Source organism: Strigops habroptila, chromosome 5, assembly GCF_004027225.2.
Source record: "Strigops habroptila isolate Jane chromosome 5, bStrHab1.2.pri, whole genome shotgun sequence".
Lineage (NCBI taxonomy): Eukaryota > Metazoa > Chordata > Aves > Psittaciformes > Psittacidae > Strigops > Strigops habroptila.
This window is the reverse complement of record NC_044281.2, coordinates 49,522,158-49,535,672: the sequence shown is the minus strand read 5'-3', so window position 1 is coordinate 49,535,672 and position 13,515 is coordinate 49,522,158. Positions and strand designations below refer to the sequence as shown.

Here is a 13,515-nt window from a genome sequence, read left to right as displayed (position 1 = left end):
AAAGACTGAACGTATTTTATTGTTATTATTACAGGATAAGAAGGCTTACCTGGACATCATCCACACCTATATGGAAGTCCATGGAACTGTTCACGGGACAAGCACCATTTATATTCCTGGCTATGTAAAAAACCATGGTATACTCAGTGGGCGGGATTTGCAGTTTCTACTGAGAGAAACCAAAGTAAGTTTGTCAAGAGGGAGTAGTGGCAAAAATAGCTACAGGCAGACAGTATCTGAAGTGCATGCTTTTCACCTCCTACAACTGAGCTCCTAATTTAAAAGTATTGGAAAAATAAATGATCAAATGTAAAGGGGCTTAAGTTGTCTTCTGCTAAGAATATGTTTTTCCTTGTGTCCATGTCTTGTGGATTGGCAGCTGTTATTAGAAAATTGGGATGACAACCTACAGTCACAGACACATTTAACAGCCAGCTTGGGAAATGTGTATTTCATTTTCTTAAATGTGATATTCAGCTCAAGGAGATTATCAGCTGAGAATGTGCTTTGTTTTGCAATCCCTGATGTGAAAATTAGGTAATATCTGACAGCTGTACTGTAGGCATGCTTGCTCTGCCCTACCAATGACTTTAACCTAGCACGACCCTACTCTCTGGGGGAGAAAAGAAGAAAAGTAAGCACTTCATTCGCCATTCAGTTCCTTCCTCTACTGCAGCGGTGCAGAGGGAGCGAGCAAAAGAGTGTGCTTTTTGTGATGTACTTTGCCTGTGACCCCATAGTCAAGGGAACTCAAGATAAGGGACAGTATATAGACTGAAATATATCAACTTTTGTCCCCATAGTTTAGAATGCTTTGGGGTTAGAAAACAGTGGGGTTTTCTGTGCCATTCCCATAATCTTTGTGGCACTTTACAACATTAAAACACTTTAGTAGATTACATTTAAATAGGATGTTTAATGTTCAGTTGGTGAAAGAAGTGATTTGTGTGTTTAAAATTAGCAAAATGTGTGGAATTGAAGCACTTACTCCCCATTGTTGATAGTTCCTTGCTGTGCACTTCTACAGAAGAATCTATTAAAAAAAGAAAAGGAAAAAGCAAGCACCTCCTAGTCTTCCCACATGACTGCAGAGATCTCCTTTTTGAAATATTTGGGAAAATTATGGTAATTTGACATCTCTGTTGGCAAATTTGCCAACAGTGACAGCTGTTGGCAAATTATGACTTTTTAAAGGCAACCACTGTGTGTATGTACTTGATGCATACAGATACACATTATGTTGCAGATTAAAAAGTCAACGTTTGCTTTCGTCACAGATACTACTGAGATTACACAGCTTTTGCCTGTGCAGAGTATGAAATCACGCTATTAATCATAGTACTAACATGGGAAGAATATTGACATTGTAATAACCCCAAGCACAAACAGTGACTTCCTTCGGGGGGGAGGGAGGGGGGAAGCGCGTTTGATTCACTGAATAGTAAAATAAGCTCATGAGCTTCCTACAGAATTACTGAAGTCCTTACAATTTGTAAAGTTCGTTATAACAGTTACACTTGACTGAGCCTTCCTCTAATTCTTTATCAGTCATCTTACATGAATTACACTAAAAAGCTTGATTTTCAATGTCAAATAGATAGCATATCTAGTTGTTATGGGTTATATTTGCTGTGCTCTAAGATGCAATGTAAAGACACCGTCGTTTTAGGACAGATTCAAGCCAATGCATACATACTATGCAGCTCAGCACAGTGCCGTTGTATGGGGTTTGTGACACAGGAAGTAGCCAGACTAATTTCACTCAGTTTTCAACTTCTAATTGCAATATCAGATAGAAGATACTGTCTTGTGATTTTGAAGTACTCCTGAGCTCAGTAAGTTGCTTATTTTTCACAAATTACATTTTTCTGAAAAGCATGGATTTACACTGTGCTGTTTTCAGAGTCCTACAAGCACTTTAGATTTTAATGATTTTCTATACTGTTGTGCATTGTTTTGGGATTTTTTTCTTCCTAACATTGGGGGAAATCCTTTGAGAATTTGTTGCATTTCTTAGTAGATGGCACTGAGAAACACATCAATGTGTTTCAGAACCCTATATCAGGAAGCCAGGGTTTTTATCACATTATCTTTTTGGTAGAATCTTTCTTAATAAACTTTTTTCTTTAATTAAGTCCACAAACAGTATTTTCAGGTAGCTTTTCTGAACTTTCGTAGCAGATTTGCAAATGACAAAAGCTGTTTTCCTTTAAAGGAAATTATTTATTTTTGATGCAGCCAGGCTAGCACAACTTTGACCTGATGATAAGCAGTTAAGAGTCCATCTGCTTCTTCTAATACTTATTATTGTCAGGCAAATGGGAGTGCAGTGTATCTCTGATGTTGCAACAAAAGGAAATTAAATATGGCCTACTGCATCATTAATTTCAATTATTACTCCTGTGTAATACTGTTCTGATATATCTAGTTTAGCAGAAGAAGTAAAACAGCAGCATCCTGAGATTGAAAGTTGAAACTGAGATTTACCATCTAACTTGTTTGGACTTTCTCAGTTGAAGATGGATTTTTGGGTTGTTTTTTGTGTTGGTGTTTTTATTTGCTAGCTGATGCTTGGTATCTCTTAGGCACACTGGCTGTTCTGCCTTAGCATATGGTTGCCTCTCAGTGCTGATCAACAGACAACACTTGTTCTAAGTCTTCATGTTGCCTGTACATTTAAGTTTCAGATTTCAGTATCCTGAGACAACACTTTCATGTAGGTTAGCATAAAACACTCCTCACCTGTCTCTACTGGCCATCTGCTGCTTGTGTGGGTCAGTTGTGTTTATATCAAATGAATCATGGATTGAATTGCTAAAATAAGTGCAGGTTTTCCACAAAAATCAAGCTGACTTGAATGGGAGCTTTGTGCCCTGAGGAGCCTCATGTATGTGTGCATGTGTGCACATGCATCCAGTGATGGTTCAGGACACTTTTTAATCATAATCACTTTAATCGCTAGGCAACGTGACCAGAACCCCATAATGAATTTAGGTATGGGGTTTTGTCATTAGACAATCAGTGTGCTGAAAGTATGTGAATAATCAGAGCTGTAACTCCGGGATGGTAACATCTGTGGGTACAGTGCTCACTTGAACTCTCTAGGGCTGCTGTTTGCTGTCTCCACGCAACAACCTTTGTCTTTAAGCTTCCAGAAACTTTCAGATTTTTCTTATTCTAAACATATGTTTTTAGACCCAAGGGCAAGGATTGTCTTTCATTGCTTGTGATTGCAGCAGTGTGTTAGCAAGTGTTTGTTAGGTCAGCTGACATGATCTAGTTTTCAGAAAGCCAGAGCTAAATAATAATTTAAAAAATTACACAGTTCAGTGTTCCCAGAAGTGTCAGTTTATGTTGCACTGCTTCATTTTGCCCTTAGACAGCGATATACTGATAGGTGACAGCTCAGTCAGGATTCTTGTTCAGAGCTTTGCATTCCCAGAACGTATTTGATCTCTCTGCAGTATAGGACACAGTTACTCTCAAAAGCATGCAGCTGCCATTTCATTCTGGTGTGTGTTATAAAGCAATGCATTTTGGAATAAGTGTGTTTTCCAAGCAGGAGGGGGCTGTTTGAGATTCATCATGATGAGTTCAGCTGTGTAGTGCATGACAAAACCGAGACATGTCAACAGTTCCTAATGAGAAGATGTAAAGCCATTCATCACGTCAGAGGAAAATAGGGTAGGCGAGCTGGCAGCCTTCCTGCCAACTTACGTGGCTTCTTGACAAGTGGGCAGCTGGAGGAGTTGGACCAGATTCTCTTGGAAAAACCACTACTGAATTCTTGAGAATATTCCTCCTTTTGAGAAAGTTTCAGGTACAACTTTGTACTTACAGTCACTGTGAATTTTTGAGGGGATCCAAATTCTTTTACTAAGCGGAAGCAAAACCCTGTTTAGACAGTTTGGGAAAAATCCCATTGCAGTGTTGGATTCATATTGTCTTTTATGAAATAATGCATTTCTTCACTTCCACACACTTCACAAGATCATCTGAAAAGACATTTAACTAGTGATTCTTTTCTAAATTGTTTCAATCACAAAAGGATTGACTTTTCCAGAAAGAATTTTATATTCATGAGAAAAATATATCGAGATAGTTAACCTTTGCTACATTTCCCTTTCTGTAGTTCAGAAGAGAATATGTACGTTCAGTGAGGAGGCATACAAAAGTGGTGATAAACCTACCAACCCAACAGGATAAATTAGATAAAGTGCAGTAATGTTAGAAACTGGAGAGGAGAAGATAAACACCCCTCTTTCTGGAACTGTAGCATTTAGTCTCTGGTATATGAAATTGTTCTCTTAAATATTCAGCAACTCAGAATTACAGTCAGTGAAGTAAAATATCACTCCTTATTTTATACTTTTGGCTATAATTTAGAAAGGCTGTTTGTTCAAGTTCTCATTTTAATAATAGCCTGATCTGGTGCTGTAAACTCCACAAGTAAATTGCTTAGTGTCAACTAAGTGGTTTCCAAAAAATAAAACAGAACTACGCTGTTTTTTCATGGGAGTTATTGTGAAGCAATTTTTATGTCAAAGAAGTCTCCACTTCGCTCCTACACCATGAAAGGACTGTTTACATTATAATCTGGAAAGAATGGTGTCTTGGCAGGTCTGATGCTGGGTGGCCAACTCAAAAGCCTGAAATTCCAAACCAGGGGTTCAGTTCTCTGCAAACACAGAAAAGGTTCCTGAGGAGTCTTTCTAATGAAAACCAAAGTATTGCTGCTTAAGGGTTTCAACACCTGCTTTGCTCAAGTTAGGCAAGTGAGACTGCAGGTACAAAACCCCTTTTCTGATTCATGCAGACCTACAGGCACCGGCACACCTGGGCAGCGACCTTGCAAACAAGGAAGTGGTTTAAAAAAATAAAAACAAAACATTCTGCCATTACCATGATGATTTTATATCTCTACTTATTTGCTGTTATCTCCTTTAGATATACTTTTATACAGTAAACTCCTTCTGGTAATCATCTCATTATAGGGGGCATTAGCATACAGAGCCCACTGTGTCATGTGCCCACTTAAAGCACTGTATTAATAATAATGGTTTTAGCTTTCAAAAACATTTGAAAAGTGAGAAAAATGCTCACATTGAGAAAATGAAATGGTTTAAAGCACTAATCAACCATTAAAGCATAAAGGAATTCTACCCTGCATAGCAATTCTTCTGCAGCTAACAAAGCAAGATCAGAGCTAAAATTTTTGAAGCATATGTACCCACAGTTACATTGCCAACATTGTCAATTTTGGAGTTTTGCATTATAGACCTTCAGCCTTCAGAGGGGAAGGTGCCTCTCCATGGTGGACTGTGTTACCAGACATAGTGTCCAGTAAGAGAGTACCCTAAAAACCATAGTCAGCACCTTATGTGGTGGGGGCAACAATTTAGATCACAAAATAGTGGAAATACAGTCTGTTCTAAATCTTTACTGGTTTGTGGGAGAGAGCTTTGTCTTCCACACAGCCTCAGCTCTACTGAGGATGGATGCTTGCTTCCCTGGTACCTGAAAATTGTTGCCTGTTAGTTCTTCTTTTTTTTTTTCTCCCCACTTCTTTTTCAATTAGTGACTTGCAGCATTATGTTGCATACTTTCAGGAAGTATCTTGGCAGATTGTTTTAGCCTTTCTGGAAATAACAAGCTGCGTGTAATTCAAAGGATTAGCAAATTAGAGCATCATAAGAATTAGTTACAGAAATTACCTGTGTTCTCTAATGCTTGTTTTTTTAAAATATAATGAAGGTGACTTTCTTGAGGCAATTAAGATATTCGTGTTTTGATCTTTGTACCATACAAAAATACTAGCTCCCTAACCAAGGAATGCTAATCAAGGGCAGTTTTCAGGAGCAGGGTCTAGGTTCAGTTGGGGAAATTCAGCTGACCTGATGACAATGGGATGATGGAGAGTGATAGAAGATTTTGGAGGGTTGAAAGGAGGAGCTGGGGGGGCTGCGGGCCAGGCTGCAACCTCAGGCCAACAGGCAGCACACACACATGTATCATTCTAGCAAATAGACACATCTTTCTTTCTTCAAAGGTATGGTGCTGCTTAGAGGTAAGGCTGGAAAATGAATGTGAAACAGGTGGTAAGCTATTTATTATAGATTAAGTGCTGACAGTGTGCTCTGTGCTGTCAAAACATAAAACCATGTTTCTTTCCCCATGGAGCTTCCTCCTAAATAAACGGACCAGTCAGACACAGAACTGTTCAGCAGTGCACAGCAGCAGTTTATTAAAAAAGTGAAAACCTAAGCAAACAAGCCAGCATTCTCCACATAACAGACAAACACAGGATCATAGGAGAATTGATACTTCAGATGGTTTTAATTGCTGGTTCTCAGCTGGTTTTCTGCTTGAACTAAGGCGTAGTTTAAATAAATAACATTATGTGTGCAGATTGCATGAAATGGTTTGATGTCTGTAATTAATTATTTTCAAGAGATTACCTTTTTTTAAATTTTCAGGTGAGATTTGAGATGTGTTTTTGCTGATTGAAAGGTAATATATCTTATGCCACAGATGAAACCCAAATTTAGATAATCTAGCTTTAATGGAGGTAGTCTTCCAGATCTTTTTTTAAAGTCAGCCACTGTAAGATTTAAATCTGTGAGATAGCTGAGAAACTTTTTGAAAGTAGGTGACTTTTTTAACCCGACAGTTGAAAACTAACAATATGCAGCTCCATGCAGTGAAAATTATATTACCTCAACTATGCTGAGAGGTTAACTTTCTTTTTAAAATGAGCCAACTCACAATTTGTACTGTTGCTGTCATGGGTCAGAGAGGATTGATGCTGCAATGCCTGTGCACGACGATACTGACTACAGTTTTATGCATCAACGTTAAAATCGGCTCCTAGAAGGGGCCTTCAGTTTTCAATCTTTTGTTACTAGGATTCACTTCCATATTGCAGAAAATTGAATGCAGAATAGTATAATTTGACCTCTGAATACTTACATCCTGAATACATGATCCTAATAGTTATGAAGATTGCTCTTTATTTTCTTGAAAAGAAAAAAGCAGTGTGTATATATATATATAAAATCATGTAGCAGTGCTGAGAAATTACTGTTATAAATCAGAGCTTGTAATTCTCCCATTTTACACAGACATAGAAATAAAGATGAAGAATCCTATATTTGATTCAGGGGATTTGATTATATTGGGCCAGGAAAGGGGTCAAGATCCAGCTAGAAGCCAGACAATTCTGAAAAAATATTAACTTTCTTTACATTGGAGAATAGCACTGCCTTTTCTAGAGCACCTGTAATCTCAGCTGATATAAGAATAGCTTTGTGATGCCTCTTTCCTCCTTTGATACCTTGGCAGTGGCATTGAACCCTCTTAATCCTATGCAAGGTCTTGCCGAGGTACAGTGTCTTCAGCTGATGTTTGCTGCCATCTACCGTTTTAATTAAAAGATTTAATCAGTTTGCCAGGAGCACGTTCATATTGGCAAAACCAGCAGGTTGACTGATGTGGGAGAGAGGGGGAAAACAGTAGTGTAGCTGTTCCGTAAGGTTGCTGCAGTAAAACCTGGACCTGCAAGAGGGCCCCAGCAGTTCCATTTCAACACCAATCAAACCACCAAATGACTTTTTTTTTCCCCAAAAGCAACTGAAAGGGTCTGTTGTTGCCTCAGCTTCATGAAAAACCACCTCAGCTCACTACAGAAGATTATTGTCAAATGTGTTTTACAGGACATTCCGTAACTGCTTGGGTAGGGGGGTGAGCTGCTGAATTTCTCACATTTTCTTCTTAATGTTACTTTTTTTTTTTAGGCTGGTCCATTTAGAGTTCATGGTTGTTTGTTTTAAGTTGGCTCTTAGCTTTCAGTTTTTGTAAAGAACAAAAATTAAGGCAGCTCTTGTGTTCTATTTTTCAGCTGTTCGTTGGTCTCGGATTTCCATATGAAGGGCCGGCTCCTTTGGAGGCTATTGCTAATGGATGTGCTTTTCTAAATTTAAGATTTAATCCACCAAAAAGTAGCAAAAACACAGAGTTTTTCAAAGGCAAACCTACACTCCGCGAGGTAAGCTTTATCGATCTTGATAATTTCTATATTGACAATGATTGTGGATTTCTTTTTAGTAACACAATGCAGGAAAAAATTAATCAATGTTCACAGTTTATGGCAAAAGGTGTACAGCTGTTGTTTTCTTTAGCCATCAATGGGATTATCAGTTCTTATTTTTATAAAATAATAAAAAATTTTCATTAACATACTGTTAAGCTTTCTCTCTAGATTTGCCTATGTGTACATTCTGCTACTGATTATTGATAGCTCAGAAACTGAAGTTTCACTTGAAAACCTGATCTTCTGCCCAGGAAGAGGTTGTGTCATCCGATACGTGACGTGTCATTTGAAAGTGGTTTTATTTTGTTGAAGAAACAAACATTACCATGTACTGTGCAGAAAGCAAATAGGCGTTTAAGTAAATTATAAAAATTGTATTTGTGGGTGGTGGTGTGTGTTTTGGGATAGTATGTTTTTTCCCACAAAGGACCTGTTCAAGGCACTGTTGAGCTAAGGTATTAATGGTCACACCCCACCATGTTTGTGGTTAAACACTGAAGACATTTGGAGAACTGACTATTTAAGAGAACAGGAAAACCAAACCTCAAGGGTTCAAGTCAGCGAGTGTGTTTAGACTTGAGCAAGAGAAAAATGAGGCTAAGTAAACTAGCCTCTCATCCTGGTACTGACTTTGGAATATTTTTCTTCTTCAGTGTAGGTAAAATTCAGCCTCTACCACTTGCAAGCATTTAACAGTCATGTAGCCATTTCTGACATTAGCACTTTTCTCTGTGACCATGGCTTCTTCATAGGTGTATCACAGAATACCATAAAATCATAGATTGCCAGGTTGGAAGAGACTTCAAGGATCATCTGCTCCAACCTACATGTATATACTTATTTTCTTTACATAATTATCTGAAGGGAAAGCTCTCAGGTTAACACTTAGATTGTGAGAACCTTACAGAGCCGTATTTCCCAATTCAAGTTACACTTGGGCTATATAAATTGCTTACTGAGCAGCACCGAAGTTGATCAGCAAAAGACAGTTTCCCATTTTAAAACAGGAACATAAAGTTCTTATGATTTTATGATCCAGACCTGTAATTGTCTTTCAGTTTGTTATTTGTTCAGCTTGTCCAGGACATGAGTTTAAACTCATTCTCACAGCTTGCATCACTGACAAAGGCAGTAGTAATAAGGGAGGAAAATCTGTTTAAATTTTCTCCTTGGGTATGGCACCTTTCAAAGCTTTTCTGCTATGGTCATTTGACTGTTTGTCTCAGTTCCAGTTGTTCTGTGCCTAGACACTATAACTAGTGAGGCTCAGTAAATAATCTGGACTCACCTAACTCTTTAGTAGGAACTTTAGTGCTTGGAATGCTGTGCTAAATGCCGCTGGCATGTGTCAGCACTAGCAGAAATGCTCTGCACCTGTCTTGCACAGAAAAATAATCCCTATTGACTGCTTAAGTACAAGATAATATAATGAACACTCATCACAAATACTGCTGCGTTCACATGCTCTGCTGACCTATGCTATGAGTAACCTTTTCTCTTAACTGGTTTTCACAACTGCATGTAGATTCGGTTGCCAGTAATCCATCTGCTGGTTCTTTGGGATTAAGAAAGTCCTTAAATCCTTCTCTCAGTATTTTTCAAGTGTTAAAGGAGAACAAAAAAAGCTTGTGTAGTTCTGCAAATTGGTTATCCAGATGAGTTTGAAGATAAGGTCTGTGTTTAGCACTTTTGTAAAGTAACCACTGCAAGTCACTGCTTCTGTCTTGTTCTAGGTAGAATTTATTTGGCATGGTGGAGTTAATTGTTTCCCCTCTCCCCCCAAGATGAGGTCCTGTAGTGAAGACTCTGTACAAAAACTGGAAATTGCAATTTTCATTCTAGATCAGCAGTTGTTTTATCTTAGGACATGATTTTGCTGGAGGAAAGAAGCAGGGAAAAAAGAAGAAAAAGTCACCTTCAAGCAGCTTGTTTTGTACCAGTATTTGTACCAATATTTCTTTTCTGTTCCAGCTGGTAGAGAGAGAGTTGTCTAAGGCATAATTCCTAAAGCTTTGTGGAATTTAAAACAGTGGTTTATGTTCATATTTTTAAAGGTGCGGTAGAAGGTTTTTGTTGTTATTGAGAGCAATATGACTGTAGCTTCAGCCATCTGAAGTCCAGAGATAAATGCCCTGGGAACTCAGTCTTGGTAACCCAAAGACTTTGGGTCTTTGGACTTTCTGGAGGAATTTAAAATATGCTGATGGGAGCACAGTGAGGTGGGCTGCAAGTGAACGTGGGCAGGTATGGAAGCTGTCTGTGTGCAGGAGCATCCCGAGTTACTGCCTGGCACCTGCAGTCTTCCAGCCAGTCCATGAGCTCTCACCACCACACTGCCCTGCAGCCGAAGGTGTAACCTGCACAGAGCCCCCCAGAGCATTGTTCTCAGAGCCCAGAATTATGCTAGCTTATCCCATATCTAACTCTAAGGCTTCTCTTGTTCACAAGCAAACTGCAATAGGCAACATTTTTTTTTAAAGTTCTTTCTTACATTCACTTGAGGAAGAGATCAAGTACGGTCTGTGCCTGGTGCAGGAGAAGGTTCTTTTCAACAGACTCTGTCTCCTACTTCAAATCTTTTGCACTGTCTAGATTTTTCTTTGTATCGCGCATGAAGATGCAACTGTATAAAAATTGTCTACGAATAATCTGTCCTGTAGGATTTGGGGGTTTTTATTTATTGAAGAAGCAATTGCCTTCTGAGGCTGGTGTGAAATACTCCTCTCTTCTCCAGCTTTTGCTTCCTCTCAGTATGTTCATTTGCATGTTCTTCTCACTCCTGCCACAAAAATTGCTTCAAGTGCCATCCTGCTAGTTTGGAAAGCAATCTCTGATACTTTTCTTAGTTATCTACTTGGGTATTTATTGAATTTGTTTTCTCACAGAGTGGTGAGTAAACTGTTTACAAGTTAACACTCTTATTGAGGTCAAACTACTCTTGTACTACCATCAGCGCAAGTCAGAATTCATCCTAAATGATAGAAATGATCCTTTATTCTCTACTGCTCCCAGAATCTTGGAAATGGTTGAAATTTGAAGGAGAGACAGGGTGAGGATGACATCTCTTGAAGCCAGTCAGGCTGGTCTAACCGGGACTGGTAGCAATTACGGTTTGTGAAAACAGTTGCTCTGCGAATGACCTCTGGGGAAGAAGGGTCACATTGTAAGAGTAATTTCAGTAAGCATGAATTCTGCTGTGATGTGGGTCATTATGAGGATCAAAGCCACAAATTAGAGGGGCACAAATGTTACTTGTGATCTTCATTATCTGATCTTCAGTTTTCCAACTAAATTCACTCTCTGAATTTAAATGCAGAAAATCTGAAGGAATGACGCTGTTAAATTCTGGCTGAATTCTTGCATTATCCTAGTGGATTTCATCCAAAAAGTCTGATGAAAAGAGTGAGAGGGAAGGACATCTTGACACACTACTTTTTACCAGTGTAATTTCTTCCTTTCAGTTGACATCTCAGCATCCTTATGCTGAAGTTTACATTGGGAAGCCCCATGTGTGGACTGTAGACATCAATGATCTTTCTGAAGTTGAGAAGGCTGTGAAGTCAATTTTGAATCAAAAGGTGAGAAATGTATCCTTGGTCTGTCATCAGCACTTGAGGGTGCATTGTGTACTACATGTAGAGTGCTCCTTAATCTTAGTCTAATTAAAGCAGTGTGCTGCAATTTGGTAGGATATTGGGCAGGGAAAAATGTTATTATGTATCTGTGGTATGTGATTATTGTGGTTTAATTTAGGAGTGGGTATGTCAGGTTTTTACCTGAAAAAACGAGTATGAGTGAATTTTGTAGCAATGGGAATTTCATACATGAATGATACAGCAATCTGTGTTTTCTGTGCATTCAGTGAGGAAGTTTCCTTGTTGATTCTTAGGGCACTGTGGGCTGTCCAAATACACACTCGGCTCTTTTGGCTGATTTTGTAGCCTTGACATAGTTGCCACTGAAGCACTTGTGCACTTACAGTGGGGAATTGTAATGAGGGCACTTCAAGGGGAGGGAGTGGGGAGGGGGAAGTTTGAAGTCATTTTCAAAGGTATCACATTCCTTTTTTGTCTTAATGTTTCATTTTTCACTTCAACTCCAGAACTGAAACTTAGTTAAAACAGGAGCTCTGAGATCCCTTAGGGTCTCGGGCTAGCTTTGTATGTATTAATTTGCAGTATACCCTGAGTTTCCTTAAAATAATCACTGAGCAAATTTTATTGCCTTTACAAGCAGCAAAGACCAGCTTAAACTACTGATGGTTTTGTGAAATTGTGATTTGTTAATGAGTTTATTTGGCTTTATTGTTGCCACTTAGGCTATAATGTAGCAGTTGGAATACAAGCTGCTACCACACAGGGCACCACAAAGCTCATTTAAAGAAAAAACCCTCTAACCTTTACACATTGTGTTTCCACAGATTGACCCTTATTTGCCCTATGAATTTACATGTGAGGGAATGCTTCAGAGGATGAATGCATTTATCGAAAGACAGGTATGAACCTTTATTGTGGATGGCTCTTTTGTTTTATGTTGGAAAGGGAGGACACCCTCTTGATTTTAAAGCTTCTCAGTATTCTTGCCATTCAAGTAGAAATAGTAGCTGTGCAGTCCTTGGTGTTATATCAAAGCAGAAAGGCAAACTAATTTTTCAGTGTATATGTGACTTCTTTAACTGTGTACACACCAAAAAAATCTTTCGATCATGAGGTATCAAATATAGAGGTACTTTTGTCATAGAATTGCACTTAGGCTAAAGCCTCTGGGCAGATTTTTCAAGTATTTAGTTTCAATTGATAAAGTTGAAGTGGTTTGGAAACCAATTACTTAAAGGACTTTTGGTCCCCATGCATTATCACCAGCTGAGAGTAGCAGAAGACACTGAGTTGGAGTAATAAACTGCAGAGATTTCTATGGGATCCTGATTTCTAGAAACTGTGTGTTGCTTGGGCTTCTGCCCAAGGCCAGATCTGCTGCAGCACTGGCTCTGCTTTTTGTTCTGGCTGCTGCAGAAGAGAGATAGGAACAAGCTTTATCTCTGATATGCCAATTAATTGCCAAGATTTCTTTAAAAAGAAATCACTGGACATGCTCCTGTATCTGTGTTTCTGAAGAGGAATGATATTAAATACAGTAATAAAGAATTCAGGTCAGAAATGTAGTTAATGTAACACAGCTATTGCCAGTTTCCTGCCAATAAACACTTTAAGCTTTTTGCTGCTGTATTGGTGACATAGCTTGTAAAAGTATCTCTGCTTCTTTTGATTCTTCTACTCGAGTTAGCTATAATTGAGAGGTTTTGTCAATACAGGAAGAAGTGGAGCTCATTGTAAAGGAGGAAAGGAGACAATCTAGAGGTAGTGCCTGTGGGGCAAACCCATTTCTCCTCTCTGGACCTCCCCCAAGGGCTGAGCTGTGGCCTGTAC

General features: G+C 38.8%; 1 protein-coding gene across 1 annotated transcript in view; it reads left to right on the top strand.

Annotated features, from left to right (window-relative positions):
* Positions 1-13,515, top strand: part of MGAT5 (alpha-1,6-mannosylglycoprotein 6-beta-N-acetylglucosaminyltransferase) — a 135,062-nt gene that overhangs the window by 110,030 nt on the left and 11,517 nt on the right. The window contains 4 exon segments of the mRNA XM_030487180.1: positions 35-184; positions 7,898-8,044; positions 11,551-11,667; positions 12,510-12,584. Of these exon segments, the coding sequence (XP_030343040.1) occupies positions 35-184; positions 7,898-8,044; positions 11,551-11,667; positions 12,510-12,584 (489 nt within the window).